Raw genomic sequence first — 18080 nt, forward strand, 5'->3', positions numbered from 1 at the left:
TAATCTAGTGGGTCAAATTCCTACTGATATCACAATTTTACTTTATGAAGTAATCCAGTGTGAGGTAGCTCATTAAGGATCCTCTGAAGACAGATTACCTATCGTCACCAATCTACTAATTTCTGTAAAAAGACCTTCAATCTTGCAAGTCACAACCTTTTTTGAGAGCTGTGTTGAGTATCTTCAATAACTTTAAAGAAATTAACTAATATTTGTGTGTATACACAATTATACCAAGTTCTTTAACTGTGTAATTCCTGATTTCAGAATCAGTTGGAAAGTTGCATGAGTTAAGTTTCAGAGAGCAACATTAGCAAGCAGCCCAGCCAAATGAGCCAATCACTTCCAGCAAATTTGAGCAAGGATTAACCACAAATTAAACTTTCAGATGAAGTGTTTCTAATGATTAAAAAACAAAGTAAAAACTCCTGAATGTATTAATCCAAAATTACAACCTACATTATCCAAACTGATCTAGTTGTATTCAGAGGGAATCCGATAGTTAACATAAACACAGTATCAAAACAGACTTAGATTCCCTTAAGTTACTCCTCATCACACATGTTTACTATTGATATTGTTGCCATCATCTAAACTGACCCCTTCTCCATGGCCACGCCCACCCAGTGTGTGGAGCATAGTCCAAATTAACGATTGCAGAATACTCTGCCTTCCTCACCCCGGCTAACAGCGCCTCCCCATCACAAAAAAAACCCCCATCCTCGAATACACATTCTGTACTTGCAAAAAAAACTCGAACACGCCCTATCCCATGGATGCAAAAACATCCACGGGTCCAGCCCTTCCTCTTTCATAAAGGCAGCACAGAGGGGTTCAGGGAACGCGGCTTGGAACTCTCCACCTTTGGATCTAATAAAGTGCCCTTCCATGCCGGACCTGCGGTGACAACATGTAGGTGGAAGTCGCACGTTGTGTGGCTCCTGCTCGAGGCTCTGGTTTTTGGAGTTTCAGGGGCAGTTTTTGAACAAGCTGGTACAGGAAAGTATTAGGAAGTTGAGGGATGTCAAAGACGCAGAAGAAAGCCACTGGAAAGAAGGGGCGAGTGAAGGTTCACCGTCGAGTGAACGGTTTAGCACGGCAGCAGGAAAGGTGGCGGAGGCTGGATTTCTGGATGGGGCAAAACTCCCCTCACAGTGGAAACTCTGACCAAGGTGACGGCCGTAGAATTCAAGCGACAGTGCACTAAGCACTTGGAGGTGATGTGAAAGGAGATGATTGCTGTAATGAAGGAGTGGGTTGAGGAGGCGATTGCCCCAGTGAAGGCTGCAGTGTCAAAGACATCGGCCGAGCTATGGGAGCAAGGAGATATTTTTTTTTCCTTGTTTAAAATGATTCATCTTCAGCTCTTCACAGTTGTTGTCTTGCTTGGTCGCAGCTAGAAAATGGAGAAATTTCTCCTCTGTGATTTGGCGCCAAAAGCACAGGCAAATGTGAAGCAGTGTACGTGCTGGGCACGTGACCTGGTCTCTGCCGCCACTTCTGGCCAGAAGATTGCATTGTTCCATTTAAAAGCCAGTTGCTGCCGGCATTCTCAATTTAAAAGGCAGTAATGGCTGTTGGACACTTCTCCTGTGATGGGGAACGCCCCGACTCTCCTGCCACCCACCCAAAACCTGCAGTTTGAAAAGCCCTGGCTTACAGTCATATTGAAAGACAACAGCTGCAATCATATAGTTCCATTCAGAATTGCAGGATATCCTGAAGCATTTTACAGCCAATTAAACATTTATTTAAAATAAATTTAGAGTACCCAATTTTTTTTTCCCCTCTATTAAGGGGCAATTTAGTGTGGCCAATCTACCTAACCTGCACATCTTTGGGTTGTGAAGGTGAAACCCACGCAGACATGGGGAGAATGTGCAAACTCCACACAGACAGTGACCCAGGGCTGGGATTCGAACCTGGGTCCTCAGTGCTGCAGTCCCAGTGCTATCCACTGCGCCACATGCCACCCTCAATTAAACATTGTTAAAATGTGTTAAGTGTGCTAATGCTTTGATCATGGCCCCAGGTCATTGCCCGGGTAGAGTTTGCACATTCGCCCCATGTCTGCGTGAATCTCACCCCCACTACCCAAAGATGTGCAGGGTAGGTGGATTGGCTATGCTAAATTGGCCCTTAATTGAAAAAAATAATAATTGGGTACTCTAAATTTATATTTAAAAAGTGTGGCAATGCCTAGTTGTCTAGGATCAGGGTCAATCTGGTTGCCCTCTGTTCCATATTTCCATCGCTATTATTGTGCAAAAAGGTGCTTCACAAAGAATAATGCGATCTACCATTACATTTATCAGACTTTGCCAAGAAGGTTTAACTGTTTTAAACAGCAGGCGCACCTTAAGACTTCAAGTTTAATTATTGTACTACATGGGCAGCATGGTGGCGCAGTAGGTTAACCCTCACGGCACCGAAGTCCCAGGTTCGATCCCGGCTCTGGGTCACTGTCCGTGTGGAGTTTGCACATTCTCTCCGTGTTTGCGTGGGTTTCACCCCCACAACCCAAAAGATGTGGTTAAGTGGATTGGCTATGCTAAATTGCCTCATAATTAGAAAAAAGTGATTGGGTACGCTAAATTTAAAAAAAAAATTACTGTACTATATGTCTTTTTGTTTTGGATGCGCAGTTTTGTAAGTTATTAAATCTGACCAAGTGTTGTAGCCCATATGCAGTGATGAAACAGTATGCTAATGTCTGCCTTGAGGAAGAGTTCATATGTAGAACTATTTGCTCTACAGGCTGTTTCCAGGATGCACACCAAGATGAGCATCAACTACTGCTGGAGGATTTTCAACTCAGTGAAAGATCAGCTTTGGTATGCCCAAAACCTGTTGGCCTTCCAGTGCAAAGAGTTGCCGAAGACTGATACATTCCAAAGGTTCAGAACTACATGTAGATGGACACACGAAAGCTAGAGACAGCTACCACCAGGTCAAATGGGGAAAGGCCACTGTCGAAACAAAGCTCTTCAGCCATAGTACATCAACTGGAAAAATAAAACTCAGGCTATAGGTTTCAAATGTAATTAACATTGCATTTACAATTACAGGTGTACAATGAGTAATAAAGTATTGGCATAAACTGCTTTGTTTTGCACTTTATGCAATATTAATTTGAACAGCATTAACATTTGTTGCTATTGCCATCAGAAGATTTGGGCCAATGAAATGAAAATCGCTTATTGTCACGAGTAGGCTTCAATGAAGTTATTGTGAAAAGCCCCTAGTCGCCACATTCCGGCGCCTGTCCGGGGAGGCTGGTACGGGAATCGAACCGTGCTGCTGGCCTGCTTTAAAGGCCAGCGATGCCCCTCACCAGGGGGATAGTGGAGGGAGATGGAACTGGATGGCAATTGTCGGTAGCCCTCCCCCTACTGTAGGGGGAGCCGTCTCCACCTCATGTCATGTCATATAATCCAATTCACTAACTGAACACAGCCAAGCAAATACAAAACAGCTCCGTGGTCCACATGCCTCTCAATATAAGGTAATCAAGGAAGCAGATAGAGTAAGATATGGAGACTCTAGTAAATCATTTACAATGATTAACTGAGCTTGGGACTTAGAAGTATATTTCACTATTGTTAAATGCATTTAATTGCATTATTAGGTGATTCACATACTACATAATTAAAAAGTTGCATTCCTATATATCACAGAAATGAAAAGAGGTTTAGAAATTAGAATTAAGAGTTTATATGCAAGCATATTTTTTTTGAATACACATTAATTTCACAGTAGTTGCAGAGCAGTGCGTTAATATTGAATTTGTTGGCATAACTATGCCTTTAATGGAAGCAAAAAGTTCACTGCTGACCCTGGGATACCACTGAATTGAGGCGAAAGGACTCCTGTCCTAATTTTTATTGGATTGTGACATTCCCTGTCTGGCTTGAAGTAGGTCAGTGTGTTCGCCTATTTCCCTTCTAAAACTGGCCTTTGATTTTCTTCAGTGATGTCTCATCTCCTTAAAGAAAAACACCCCATTCTAGATGATACTTAGCAATTTAGAGGCAGTAGTCACATTAATGTAACAAAAAAATTTAGAGCACCCAATTATTTTTTTTCCAATTAAGCTATCACGGAGACAGCCTCTGTTACACCAGCATCTTCGTTATCAAGCAGAGAGGTTCAGTTAACTGAGGCATGTTCTCTAGAGAGTGCAAAATCCTTCAGTTTAAAATAGTACACAAGCCATAACACACTGTGCACAAGATTCCCTTTAATTGACTGCTGGAGTAGCTATAAGCAGGTCCTTCTTCTATTGGAGATAAAAGCTAGAAACCTGCAAAAACAAAAAGCAGCTTTGGAAATATACAGTAAGTATATCACCATCTGTTGTGATAGAGGTTAATATCTCAGATATTTTTCTCAAATGTCATTTGCACATTATCAACTCCTATACCTAACCATTCGAGATTGTATACGAAGAGGCCAAAAACACCAGCTTTAATAGCAATGTTCCAAGCTGTTCAGCATTATGTTGAAATTAAGACAATTGAGGAACACAAGGCCAATGATACAATTTTATTATAAATGCAGCTACTTTTCATATAAAATTAGCATAAGTACATACAAAAATTAGTTTATAATAAACAGAAGTTACAACTGAAGTTGAGAAACACGAAAATGAAAGCTTAATTTAAACATGAACTGGGAAATTATCAAGTACCTGTACAATTGATGAACCTTGCAGCATAACATTCTTATTCATTGGGTCTTACCATTGGGACATTTCAGCTAAGATAGCAACTGAAATCATCCTTTCATTAGTATACAGATTACATGGCTGTTGTATCAAAAGTATATGCCAGTTATAATCAAATCATATGCTCTTCATCAAATTGATCTGTTCTTAATTTCTCTCCAAAAGTCACCACTTTGAAGAAAAGCAAAATGAAAAATGATGCAGATCCTTTGGAGTGGTTGGTATGGTGAGGATTCCCTTCAAATGTGAGAAGTAATGAATTATGTGGAGAATAAAGAATTAGAAAACCTGTGGTAGGGTAGTTAAAGTTGATTTATTCTCCACAGAACAAATTTGACATTCATACCAATATCATCAAGCAGTGCAGTAAGTCAGAAATCTTTTAGACAGCAGCTGCAATTAAATACACATGTCAGTTTCAGTGTACCACATAATATATAAACAAAGTTTGTTAATTCAAAAAGCAGTGGAAAAGCAACACAAAATGAAACTGCAATGGTGTATGATCGTTTTTTGCCCATCAATCTGAAGCACAGGTACTGTTTTGCATTTGACAGCACCAGAGTTGTACTCCGCCATAAACACACAAAGTGTACTTACACGTGCAAAGTTTTCATCCCCATCAGTAAATATTAAATGTTACAACAGAAATGGAAACATCCATTTTCTCAGAATATTATGAAAAATTTACTTCAGTTGATAAATTTCTCAGGAAGTCCAGCAATTTTGCAGCACATCCCCAGTACAGCATCAAGTCAAAGTGGTGTGAGATACATCAATGAAGGGCAAGGGCAAAGTTTTCATTGCTCCAGTCAAATTATGATCTAACTTTAGATATAATCATTCCTACAGCACTGCAAAATGGAAACAATTAGTAATGCACATATGACCTTTAAAAAGAAACATCCTTAAGCTCGATCAATTGTTTTTCAGTCCCTTACTGAGATATTAGAAAGTTGTGCTTTAAAATATCTCCTCATTGTATTTAGTTATATAGAAATCTTCACGCACTAGTCCTCTCGGGCAGCATTTCTACTAAGGCCATCATGATTTCATCAGATCTGTTAGGACAATAAATATGTCCACTCATTATAGTCAATGCTTAAAAAAACCCTAAAAACTGTATCATAGAACTAATTCTGTTGACGTGATTTATAATGGAGAAAATCTTGTATTCCCCAATGATTATTAGAGGTGAAAGGGGCCCAGTTATAGGTTTAGGATGGGATAAATAAAAGGTTTCAATTCCTGGTCCTTGAAAGTCAGATATCACAACTGGACCACAAGGTCAAGAAGGATTAAATTATATGGGGAATCCTGGTACCAGCAACCTCTCCAGGATTCTGAAACAGTGCTTACTTTAGGAAACGTGACCTATTTTTACCCCCACATCTGCTTGGTCCATGCACCAATTATGGTCAACCTCCTCCAATGCCTTTGTCAATGACATTCTGAATTCACTGTCGCTAAGTATTCTGCTGGCCATTCTTACCAGGAGGAAAAACAGAGAGGGGTGTTTGGTACCTCATTACAACGAAGACCAAAATAAATTTCTACATTCAGTACATGGTGTCCATGATATGTATCACAGTTGGAATTTTAAAAAAAACAGAAGTCCAGAAATATCTCTGCAAGTGCAACGAGACAGCATTTAACCTGTTAAACTGTTTCAGAGAGGCAAAGGGTTCAAGTTCAATTATTTATGATTTAGAGTTGGGCTGCAAGGTGATGCAATGGCTAACACTGCTGCCCCCGGCACTGAGGTCCCGGGTTCGATTCCGGCCCCGGGTCACTGTCCGTGTTGAGTTTGCACATTCTTCCCGTGCCTGCGTAGCTCGCACCCCCACAACCCAAAAAGACGTGCAGGGTAGGTGAATTGGCCATGCTTAATTGTCCCTTAATTGGAAAGAAAAAGAATTGGGTACACTAAATTCATTAAAAGAAATTATGGTTCAGAGTCAGTGAAATAACATCCACAAAAGCATCAAAACCAGCTTTGCATACCATGCTGTTTGTCAGCTCCCTTGGCTGGAAAATTATGTATTCAGATCAAAAAAAACAAAAGCGGGGAAATGCAAATAAAAAGGCAAACAAGGAAGGTTAAACCATAAAAATATCTTGTCCAACTTTTCTTTCAGGAAAGTACGAAACCCTTTACCCTGGATCATAGCAAGACTGCAAGTGAGAGGGCTGAAGGGCACCTGCACATTGATGTCATCCAGTGCCACATGGCCAGTTGGTGTCCAAGGAACAGCACTCAGATAATCTGTGGGGTTAGCTAGGCTTCTCTCACTACCTCCCCTTGGCAATACAGCTGGGAAATCGAAGCTTAGATCAGAGAATAACACCTGCCTCAGCAATCGATAATCCTATAGCCGACTAACTCCAGTATTTTACACCCCCTGCAACAACAAAAAAACGACTAGCCTCTACAAGACTTTTGTTTCTTTTAAGGTCGCAGGCCAACACTCTTCATTGGCATATGCACTTCAAAATGAAATTCTTAAACATTAAATATCTTGGGTTTGTTCTCTAAACTTTATGATCCTTTACTAATCTCTTAAAACCAATATCTAAAACTTGTGGATAAATTGAGATGGGCCCTTCACCATCATAACAAGAGAGTACAAAGCTGATGCTAGTATGGCAACTCATTAAATAATAAGGGGTTAAATACAACAAGTTCATATAGCTTGCATCTGTCTACACGGGGCTCTGAGCTGTGAAAATGGTAGCAATGCCAATATGTACTGGTAATCATGCTTTTGTGTCCTATCTAACCTTCCCAAAATTAAGACTAAAATGCAATGAACAGTAATAGCATAAATACATTTGAAATGTCATATAACGTGGACCATCACAAACAATATTAAGGACAAACACTGCTTTACATCTCAACTTGAAAATTGGAATCCTGAAGTTTGTATCTGGTACACCCAAATGTGATGTTTTCTGGAGAGCTCATTCGAATTATCCATTGATGTTCAGTGGTCTGTCTGACAGCTTAAGGTGTCACAGGGTATTTAGATTACCAATTTAAAAAAATTAATAAATATTATCTAAAGTTTTATCTATCATAATCTTCCCAGTTTGCATGAAATACAACTCTAAACAAATGAATTTAAATGAAGTCAACATAAATAATGTATACTTCTGCCTTCAGAAGTGACAGAAGGCAATTAATCTATTTAATATTTGGGTTGTTACAAAAAGCTTCTTGCATTGTGTTTGACTAATGTGAAGAAAAATAACAATACACACAAAATTAAATTTAGATAATTCAGATGAAAATACAGAAAAGTATGAAATCTGCACCTTCAAATTAATACCAATAAAACACCCACAGCAATAGTCATACTATTTTCACAATCTACACACATATTCCAAATTCCATTCAGATAACCAAAAGTATTTTTGTATACAATATTTAAATATACATAATACAGCTGCAGAAACTAAATTAACAGAATATATACAAATTATTATAGCATTTCAATTCCTGGTACAGCAGAGAAAGACTATGCATATCCCCACTTGAAACCTGATAAAGTACAAGCTCGAGAAGCCAGTTAGCTATTAATATACATTTTATACACCATTACTCACTTAGAATAATAAATCTAAGGCAGGTATGGATTTAAATTAGCATCAAATACCCTGTTCTAACATTCTGTAAAAATACCTTTTAAAAACATCCTCATCTTTCTTTATGTTAAAAGGCTATTCCTCAAGTTACGAAAATAGCAGTTACAGAAAGGTTTTAAGATTCGGACATTGATCACGGCTGGTGCCAAATTTGACTAAGTCGACTGCTCAATTTTGAGGTCAAGCAGACAAACGTTCAATGTGTCTTTCTGCAGCAAAATCATGTAGCAATACTTTCGAAAGCATCTTTGTTTTAAACGATCAGAATCCTGGGGCTTTAAATGTTAATTTGAAACAAGGAAAATAGTCAATTTTGCTCACATTTTACAAAAAATGTTTGAATAAAAAAGGTGTGCCTTGAATGTTTGCATATTGCACTGTTACCGTTAATGGATATGATGACATGTTCAGTGTGAGTCACTCACTTTCAGGTCCCTACCTCTATTTGATTATTGTTGAAATGGTTGTAGAATTTTTATTGAAAGGAGTACACTTAGAAAAAGGACGTGCAAATAGGCTTTTACGGAAAACAAAATTACCCTAAACAATAGAGTTGTTTTTCCACAACTCTTGATGACTCATGTGTGACAAAATTATGTTCCACTGAAGACATTTTGTTTGGAAAGATAAAAGTGATGACCATTGTAGCGTTTCCCCCCTTTCCTGATCTCCATTCATAGTTGAGATATTGCTTCTCAGTTTTTGCCCATACATGTCCTACTAATTCAGGGGCGGCTCCTTACTTGGATTTTGCCATTGGAAGGCAACCAAGTGCCTGTGTGTGGCAGCCTTCCATGGCCCAAATGGCCACAGGGTACATAATGCTGTGTGTGTGTGTGTGTGTGTGTGTGTGTGCGCGCGCGCGTGCCGGGGGGGGGGGGGGGGGGGGGGGGGGGGGAAAGAGAGAGAGCGAGAGAGACAGACAATCAGAAAACCCATTTCTCCTTAACATACTGTGTCACCCTGTGATCTTGCTAATTGGCAATCTTGTTTAGAGGTGGATAGATGCTGGAAAAGTCAACAAAACGGGTCAAGAGTGCTGACAACCAATAATACCTACATAGGTGAATTCTGTATTTCCAACACAAGGCGCATCCATCAGTTGATCGAGCATGTAGTAAAGCATCATTACAGGCTATTAATTATCACAGTAGGTTACCAGATTTTAAAAGTGCTGTGGACGAGTTATTCAATCCTTCATGATGTTTCACAAGGGGAGGTGGGTGTATTTACATTAACAAGGACGGACATATGTAATAGAACATTAAAAGCTTTATAGCCACACAGCACCTTATTTCTACCCTCAGCCTCGGTTACATTTTAAAAAGTCATTATGTAAAAAGCTTGATCTTTAGTGCTCTTTGCAAGTAATTTCTGATAGTCATTTTAATTGAAGGGACTGTACTTAGATCATCCACTATCAAGATTTTCAACTGTCCAGAGGCAGCTTGCACCTCAGGCTAACAGATATTCACAATTTGGGGCATAGAACATCCAAGGTGTCCATGACATCCAAGGGAAAAGCAGGTCAACATAGAGAAAGCAACTTTGCATAGAAGAATGCAACAAATATAAAATATCACCACTAGCATCAAAAGAGTGTTTCCTTCATGACTGTTTTGCATATTCACACATTGATTTTATATCATAAAATCTACTTTGTATTTTAAGCATTTTAAGTTTTAAAAAGGCACCTCAGCCAGACAATGCACAGAAAGTCTGTTTTGAAGGAATAATCTGACATATTGAAAGTTCTTGCTAACCGTACAGCTGTAAAACATCATGGCAAGCCCAAAACTCTTTTAGCTTTTATATTTAAAAAATCTTAGCCGGAGTTTTCCCAACTGATTTTTCCTGTTCAGCTCTCATAGGAGAGCACAAGTGGATTAGCAACTCAGAGGACAGGTATCTCCTTTAGCTTTTCCTGCTGAGTTTATAATTTGCATTAAGCAGCGCCCAAATTCTTCCAGAATCATGCGCTCAGTGACGGCTTTTGCCTGGCTATTCTTCTCTCCTTCCTCTGCTTGTGCCAGAAGGCATTCACAAGTTGCTTCTGCCACTTCTTTTGTCACAAACGTGAATGGCAATCTGAAAATGAAAGACAATAAAAAAAAAAGCTTGAGGTGAACAAAATGAATCATTGGCACTTTTTACATTTTTGTGAGAAAAACCTTATGGAAATTAATTTTTTATGGTTTTGGTGGTGTAGTCAAGCTGCAAAATATATTGTACACCTTGTCGTTTTGTCTCGCTACCACCGACAGATGATTTCTTTTGGATGGCAAAAGGGCTAAGTGACCTTGGGCGTTATGGATTCCCCGAGTAATTATGAAAATGTCTTAATCTAATTAAGGTCCATTGGTCTGCCTCATAAGCTATATAGATCCCCAAGGTGCAGAAAAGAATTTTGAACCTGCCACTGCAGAACCTGGACCACAGCAGGAACTAGCTGGCAAAATAGGTGGGTTTTTAATTCAAAGTTGTATAATTCTATTAAGCATATGTCAAATTCATAAAGGATTTATTAATGCTGTTTGTGGGAAGGTTAAACAAAATCTTTATCCACCACAGTGGCTGCTTAAGAAAATAGTTCTATGCAATTAGTACTCGAGGTTAATCACCAATTTGATTCTTGCTCCAAGTTAAAGTAGAGTCTTTCCACATGGATCAATGGGAAAAAGCTACTGAGCTAAATAATATTAAAACATGCCAAGTTAACTGACTTCCGCAAGAATATTGAACAGGAAAAGTGCATTTTTGTTACAGTTGAACACCACCCAATCCACAAATTTTGGTTTTATTGCACATAATTTATTCTCCCTCACTTTATACTTAACCCCAAGGAAACAAGGATCAAAAGAAATTGTATTATAGAGGGACTGACGACATGAAACATTTTGTTCCATGTAAAATTTTAATACTAAGTTGATCTGTATCAAAGCGAAACTTCTCCCCGTGTTTGCGTGGGTTTCGCCCGCACAACCCAAAAAGATGTGCACGGTAGGTGGATTGATCATGCTAAATTGGCCCTTAATTGGAAAAAAATAATTGGGAACTCTAAAATAAAAAAATATAAAAAAGCAGAACTCATTTTGGTAATCATAACTTGACAAGTTGAATGATCACTAAAGATGTAGCTACTAAAAAATTCTACTTTACCACGAGGGCTGGGTAGCACAAAAGACTATTTTCCGATGCAACAAATCAAATCCAACCCAGACAAATGGAATAAAAGGAGTTTGAACAACCTCAAGTCTAGTTCTCAATGGACATCAATGCACTGTGCAGAACATCGCTCAACAATTCAGTATATCTCAGATAACAGGCAGATATCAACAATGTGGAAATATAGGGATTAAATAACAGAAAAAATGAATACTGATTCCTGCTCAACAATAGTCATTCCCAGTTTAGCACTCCTACTATTCTCCTAACAAATGAAGTGCTGAACAAAAATCACTCTCCCATAAGAAAACATGCAATAAAGGTGGGTTACATTCCTGACCTGTAATTTTTGCATTAAAAATCTTTCAGTTGTCTTGAACCCAACTGGCCCACAATAGCACTCATTAATTCTTAATAACTTATAGTACTAACTCTATCAACCTAACCCCCTACTAACTACGTTCCGACCCCAACTCACCACCTCTCCTGCCTCTTGACACCTTTCCAAACTTTCCACCTCTTCCCAAGGCTCTCACTTGATACCTCCCTTGCCAGACCCTCTGCTTCCCTTAATGACCCACATGCTCATTGCTTCCCTCTCCCAAACACTTGCTGTGAGCGAGGGCCCTGGAGGGGAGTGGCGAGAGGGATGGAGGGAGTAGGGAAGCAGCAAGTGGGAGGGTCGTCAAGAGAAGCTGTGATCCAGAGCCAAAGCAAAGGGAACTTGGGAGGAGCTCTGCCCCCCTGACATATGGCATTAATGGTGCCCATGAACCAGAATCCCTGCCTTGTGGGTTCTTGGGAAAGAAACAACCTATTGGAGTAAACCAAAATACAGTGGAACCCTTTATGCAGTATTCTGAGATCTATCGGGTTGCTTTCCGACAACCCCTGCAGCATAGTTGGGACAAACAGTACTGGTTCCATTCTTTCCTTTGGACAATAATAGCTATATGAAAAGGGAGCCCCTGATGCTTGAATAATTCATGGTCGCTAGACTATTTGCCCAGGCATGTTAATTCCTGGTTAATTTGCTGTCAGTCTAGATTCAATAAAATCTGAGATGCATTTGCAGGTATCATATCATTTAATAATAACTAACTTGCAAGGCTGCATCAATCCATAGGACCTGCAGAACACACATACTGTCTTCTGCAGAATCCAGGAGTAAGAGACTCTCAAACAAAGAAAGTCTGGAGATATACTTCAAATTACATCAAGATTCGCATACAAACTTCCCATTGGTCGTTTTACACACCTCCTGACCTGGCCCTATATCCTAATTGGCTCTCTTTATCCTGGGCACATTTTCAACCCAGCATCCTTTTCACTATTCTCCACGAGGCTACCATCCCCCCGAGCCATGTTTTGCTCTCCTCTTTGTTCTGTCTGTGAACACATCACCCTCAGGGTCCTACTGTCCATCCTATTCGTTTGCTCACTTCCTCAGGCATGGACCCTGATTTGCTTTTGCACAACACAGAGAGCAACAGTTGCCAGTTCTCAGAGGTTACTTCTGATGGTAGGAGAGATCATTGCATCTTATTGGATAGCAAACCAGCCACAACCTGGGCAGCCCCAAGTCAGTTGGCTGCTTTTCTGCCATGGCCTACTTGTATGAATGGGTGCTTGGTGTGACAATGTGTATATTGTAAGAATAATGAAGGGTTAACAATTTACTGTAACTGCATACAATCACTAGATGGCGATCATCTGGCATAAACAGGGGCTGTTTAGCACAGGGATAAATCGCTGGCTTTGAAAGCAGGCCAGCAGCAGGGTTCAATTCCCGTACCAGCCTCCCCGAACAGGCGCCGGAATGTGGCGACTAGGGGCTTTTCACAGTAACTTCATTTGAAGCCTACTTGTGACAATAAGCAATTTTCATTTCATTTCAAGCGCATACATGTGGATCACGCGAGTGTTAGGCGAGGTAGAGAAAGTTGTTCTGTAATTAGAATCATAGCTTTAGTGAAACCATAATCTTTTATATCTGAGCAAGCAAGTCGAATCTATTTGGTTGTAGTGTAAATAAATTAGCTTTGTTCAAAACTTAGCTTGATGTCCTTTGTGAGACACTACACTTCGAAGCCATCCTCATTCAGAAAGCAAAAAGCATCATAGAATAGAACAGTACAGCACAGAACAGGCCCTTCGGCCCTCGATGTTGTGCCGAGCAATGATCACCCCACTTAAACCCACGTAACCCATAACCCAACAATCCCCCCATTAACCTTACACTACGGGCAATTTAGCATGGCCAATCCACCTAACCCGCACATCTTTGGACTGTGGGAGGAAACCGGAGCACCCGGAGGAAACCCACGCACACAGGGGGAGGACGTGCAGACTCCACACAGACAGTGACCCAGCCGGGAATCGAACCTGGGACCCTGGAGCTGTGAGCATTGATGCTAACCACCATGCTACCGTGAGGCCCCTATATACTATAGACCCCTCATACTTGGACCCCTCATACAAGCTCATACTTGGAGCTTGAAAGCCATTTCTCAAGAGGTGGGTCATTAATCTAAGCACCAGGCAAGACAAACTGAACAAAGAAGGTACACCCGTCTTTCACATGGTAAACTGGAATGTAAGGACTATGTCTCCTGGCCTTACCGACTACCTTCTGCAGGTTGATGCTGCATGCAAGGCACCTGTGATTGACAAAGAACTTAGAAGCTTTAATGTGAATATTGCTATTGTTGTAAGAACCAAGGCTTGTTGCAAATGCATCTCCTAAAGAGAAACACTGCAAGCTCTTCCAGCAGGGGAAAACACGCAACACATGACCGTGGAGTTCCACAAAAAAAAACACTACTTGTCATGAGTGAAGTCCCTACAGAAGGCAGAGAGAAATTGCTTACACTTTGCTGGTCAACAAGCATGGGACCAGTTAACCTCATGTGCATCCCCTCCACCCAAGATATCAAGAATCAATTTGATAACGCACTTGATGCTGCTGTCAACAAAATTCCCAGACCGAGGGATTACACCTTCTCGGGGGATGGGTGAGTACAGATTCCACAGCTTGGCCAATGTACATGGGGCACCAGGGGATTAGCAAGAGGCATGTAAATGGTAAATGGTTGCTGGGCCTAAACAGTTACCACGAACTCTGACAAACAGCTACTTCCAAACCAAGCAGTGCCCCAAGATGTTGTGGAGAAACCAGAGATCATGCCAGTGGCACCAGCTGCTACCACCCTCAACAGGGTCCTCCATCACTTGCAGCTACCACACTGTTGACTGTGACACTGAACACTTCCTGGTGTGTTACATGATCAGATTTCAGCGAAGGAAACTGTTGAACTCCGAGGAAGAAGATTATCCTCTGATCCATTGGGGGCTGTGACCCGCAGATGGGTTGCGGGCGGTGTCAGAAGTGTCGCAGAGCCACGAGTCACAGTGTTCTGAATCTATCAGCCACCAACATAGTTTTCCATGCCAGCATTCAGAGCCCTGCAGGAAAAATACTGCCTAAAATGTCAAATCAGTCCTCTAGTGGGAGGAATTATTGACAGATTTCCTGTAAGCCTGGCGGTTATCTCCCAACCCACCATCACCAAACCCACCATCGCCAAACCCCTTCCTGGTGGAGGCTCCGGTTTGAAAATCATGTGTCGTGAAATATTTGGCGGAGAGAATGTGCGTGTGTGTGTGTGTGAGTGAGGTGTGTACAATGTGTCTGTGCAGACAAATAGCATGAAAATCTTCTGCAAATCCTCTTGCCATGTGGTTGCTGCTGAGGGGCCAGAAGCATGTATGTCAGAGATGGCATGGAGGTATATTCAATGGGAGGGAGTGAGCTACCATTGCTACATTATTGGAGACAACAGTCTCCACAAAGTGACTGCAATGGCATGTTTTCTGGTTGGGGAGACAAGAGCACATTACGATGCCACAATTGAATATCTGAGAAAATGAATATTTGAGAAACCATTTTTCAATGTCCACTTTGTCTGATTAATGACAACGAGAACAGTTAGTTTGTCAGTTGTCTGTGGGTCACTTTTAGTGTAACAGCATTCATCAATATTGGTGAACTTATTTCTCATAGTGCACTTTTAGGTTGAATAAACTTGCATCAAATAATTGAATTGCATTTAAGCCAATTATAAATCAAGATCTTAATACCACTATCTTCAGATTTATAGCTGTTTCCGACAGCACTTTAGGTTGAAGGTGGACTCACAGGCGATGCCTAGGGGAACCATGGGTTTGAACCAGGGAGGATGGACGCAAGGTTCTGGGGATTGGAGGAGAGGGGGGGATTAGAGATGAAGAATCTGTTTATGGAGAGGTGGTTTGCAAGCTTGGAGGAGTTGGCGATGACGTTTGGGCTCCAGCGGGAGGACTTCAGGTATATACAGAAGTGGAACTTCGCAAGAAAGGTCTTCCCGAACCTTCTGGTGGCAGTGTCTTCCTCATTGCTCTAGGAGGTACTGTCGGTGGGTGGGCTAGAGTCATTTCGGCAATTTACGGTAGGTAGGTTCATGGAGGAGGATAAAGTGTCAATGGATGGGTTTAAGGCCAAATGGGAGGAAGAGATAGGGATTGTGTTGGAGGAGGGGTTATGGTGCCAAGTGCTGCAAAGGGTCAAGACCTCAATCTCATTCGTGGGGCTGGGGTTCATTCAAGTAAAAGTAGTGTACAGGGTGCACTGAACGAAGGAGAGGATGTGCCAATTGTTTGAGGGGGTGGTGGAAAGGTGCTAGCAGTGTGGGAGTGGCCCAGCTAATCATGCCCATATATTCTGGTCCTGCCCGAAGTTAGAGACATTTTGGGGGTCATTTTTCAGCACCATGCCCAAGGTTCGACACATGGATTTGGGAGCCAGGTCCCCGGGAGGCCATATTCTGGGTGTCAGACCTGCAGGAGGTTCCGCCGGGCGCGGGGGCAGATGTCTTGGCCTTCACCTTGTTGATCACCCAACAGTCTTGTTTGGGGGGGGGGGGGGGGGTCAGCTTCTCTCCCCTGTGGCTCAGTGTGGCTGGGGATCTAATGGAGTTCCTGTATTTGGAGAGGTGAAATCTGCTCTCAGGGGAAGGCGAGGGATTCCACAAGAGATGGGGTTTGCTTATCTTATACTTTGGAGATCACGTTGCCATCAAGGGGTGGGTGGTGTGAGGGGTGGGGTTGGGGTTCTGTTTATTTGTTATAAAAATGAAGGAAACTTGAATCAAAATATATATATTTAAAACTTAGCAAGACTGAACATCAAGGTCAATGTGTGTAATATGCTAGTTCATGAGTTGCTGTTTGTTGATGACACCACACTGCATCCCATACTGAAGCTCACTTACAACAAATTTTAGATCAGTTCTCCTGGACCTGCAAGGGGTTTGGACTGATGATCAATGTCAGGAAGACCAAAAAATATTGGCCAGGACATAAGAGCCTCCACATTCCATCAACATTGACAACCTCACTGTGGAGGCCACTGGCTGCTTCACATACCTTGGATCAATAATTAGCAACAAAATGTCCCTTGATGCGGAAATCAGCACCAGGATTGTCAAGGCTGCAAGTGTCAAGTCAAAGTGGAGAAGTTGAGAGTGAACCATCAGCATACTAACCAAAAATACAAAGCCCCCCAAGTGTAACAGGCTTGTGATCTCGGCACTCTCCTTTACAGTAGGAAGGGTTGGACAACTTCTGCAAGTCAAGAAAAACAGTTTTCACTTCTGCTGCTTCAGACCATCTCCTGGCAAGACAGAATGTCAAATGGAAGTACACCAGCATGCAGGGATCCTCAGCACGTTTACTGAACCAATTTAGGCTCATCAGTCGTGCTCAAGTGTGGCTCACACATGCTAAATATATTCACTCATGGGGTCCTATCCTTTTGAAGCAGAAGGAGCACGCACCTTTTTCAGCTAAACAAAATTTGAGATAGCCATTTCCTGGTTCATTCGCCATGGCAATGCCTCGATCAGAGCCAACCAGTCTGGTTTGAATTTAAACAAAAGCTTAGCAGTTAACTGTTCCTTGGTATATTCTCCGTGCAGCATCTCTACCAATCTGAATCTACTTGCCAACCAATCAGCACCCTCTTCTCATCCAGTATAAATTGATCCCTCTTTTCAGAAATTACAACATTAAAAAAAATTATGGGGAGCCCAAGTAAATGTGCCACGGTAAGAATGTTATATATAAAACTATTAAACTTTCATTCCAACAACTATGAAACAATGGTATTTTTAGCCTCACTCTGAAATCTGATCCATGACCCAAGTTCTGAAGTCAGTGAATGACCTACTTTCCTCCTCCACTTGCAACTGCTGGCGTTGTTCTAGTCAGTAGATCGGAGATCTGTGATGAAAGCTTTGTTTTTGCAGCAGTCTGTTGCTGGACACGCACTTCTGCAGCATCTGCCAAATGCATTAGGGTCTTCCGCTCAGGGCTCTCCTCAAAATTCTTGCAGCCAATGCATTTACATATCGATGAACACATGATCTTTGCCTGAGGAGCAAAAATGAGAAGGGAAAATATTAGATTTCAATCCAGTTTATTTCACTCATTGCGCCTAATCTGAAAA

The 18080-nt window shown here is 41.3% G+C and overlaps 1 protein-coding gene and 1 long non-coding RNA gene across 4 annotated transcripts in view; one reads left to right on the plus strand and one right to left on the minus strand.

Moving 5' to 3' along the window:
- The first annotated feature begins 832 nt into the window (after nucleotides 1-832).
- LOC119963738 lies at nucleotides 833-3100 on the plus strand. Its single transcript, XR_005460146.1, has 2 exons — nucleotides 833-1172; nucleotides 2758-3100. It is a non-coding gene; the product is annotated as an uncharacterized LOC119963738 (long non-coding RNA).
- Nucleotides 3101-10168: 7068 nt separating this feature from the next.
- The window catches only part of lin54 (lin-54 DREAM MuvB core complex component), a 107809-nt gene continuing 99897 nt past the window's right edge, over nucleotides 10169-18080 (minus strand). For all 3 annotated transcript variants that reach the window (XM_038791682.1, XM_038791683.1, XM_038791684.1), the window contains exons 12-13: nucleotides 17802-18004; nucleotides 10169-10459 (exon numbers count right to left, since the gene is read on the minus strand). In XM_038791682.1, the coding sequence (XP_038647610.1) occupies nucleotides 10258-10459; nucleotides 17802-18004 (405 nt within the window). In that variant the 3' untranslated portion in view covers nucleotides 10169-10257. The remainder of the gene's footprint in view (nucleotides 10460-17801; nucleotides 18005-18080) is intronic.

The sequence above is a fragment of the Scyliorhinus canicula genome, chromosome 3 (assembly GCF_902713615.1).
Source record: "Scyliorhinus canicula chromosome 3, sScyCan1.1, whole genome shotgun sequence".
In the NCBI taxonomy this organism is placed as follows: domain Eukaryota; kingdom Metazoa; phylum Chordata; class Chondrichthyes; order Carcharhiniformes; family Scyliorhinidae; genus Scyliorhinus; species Scyliorhinus canicula.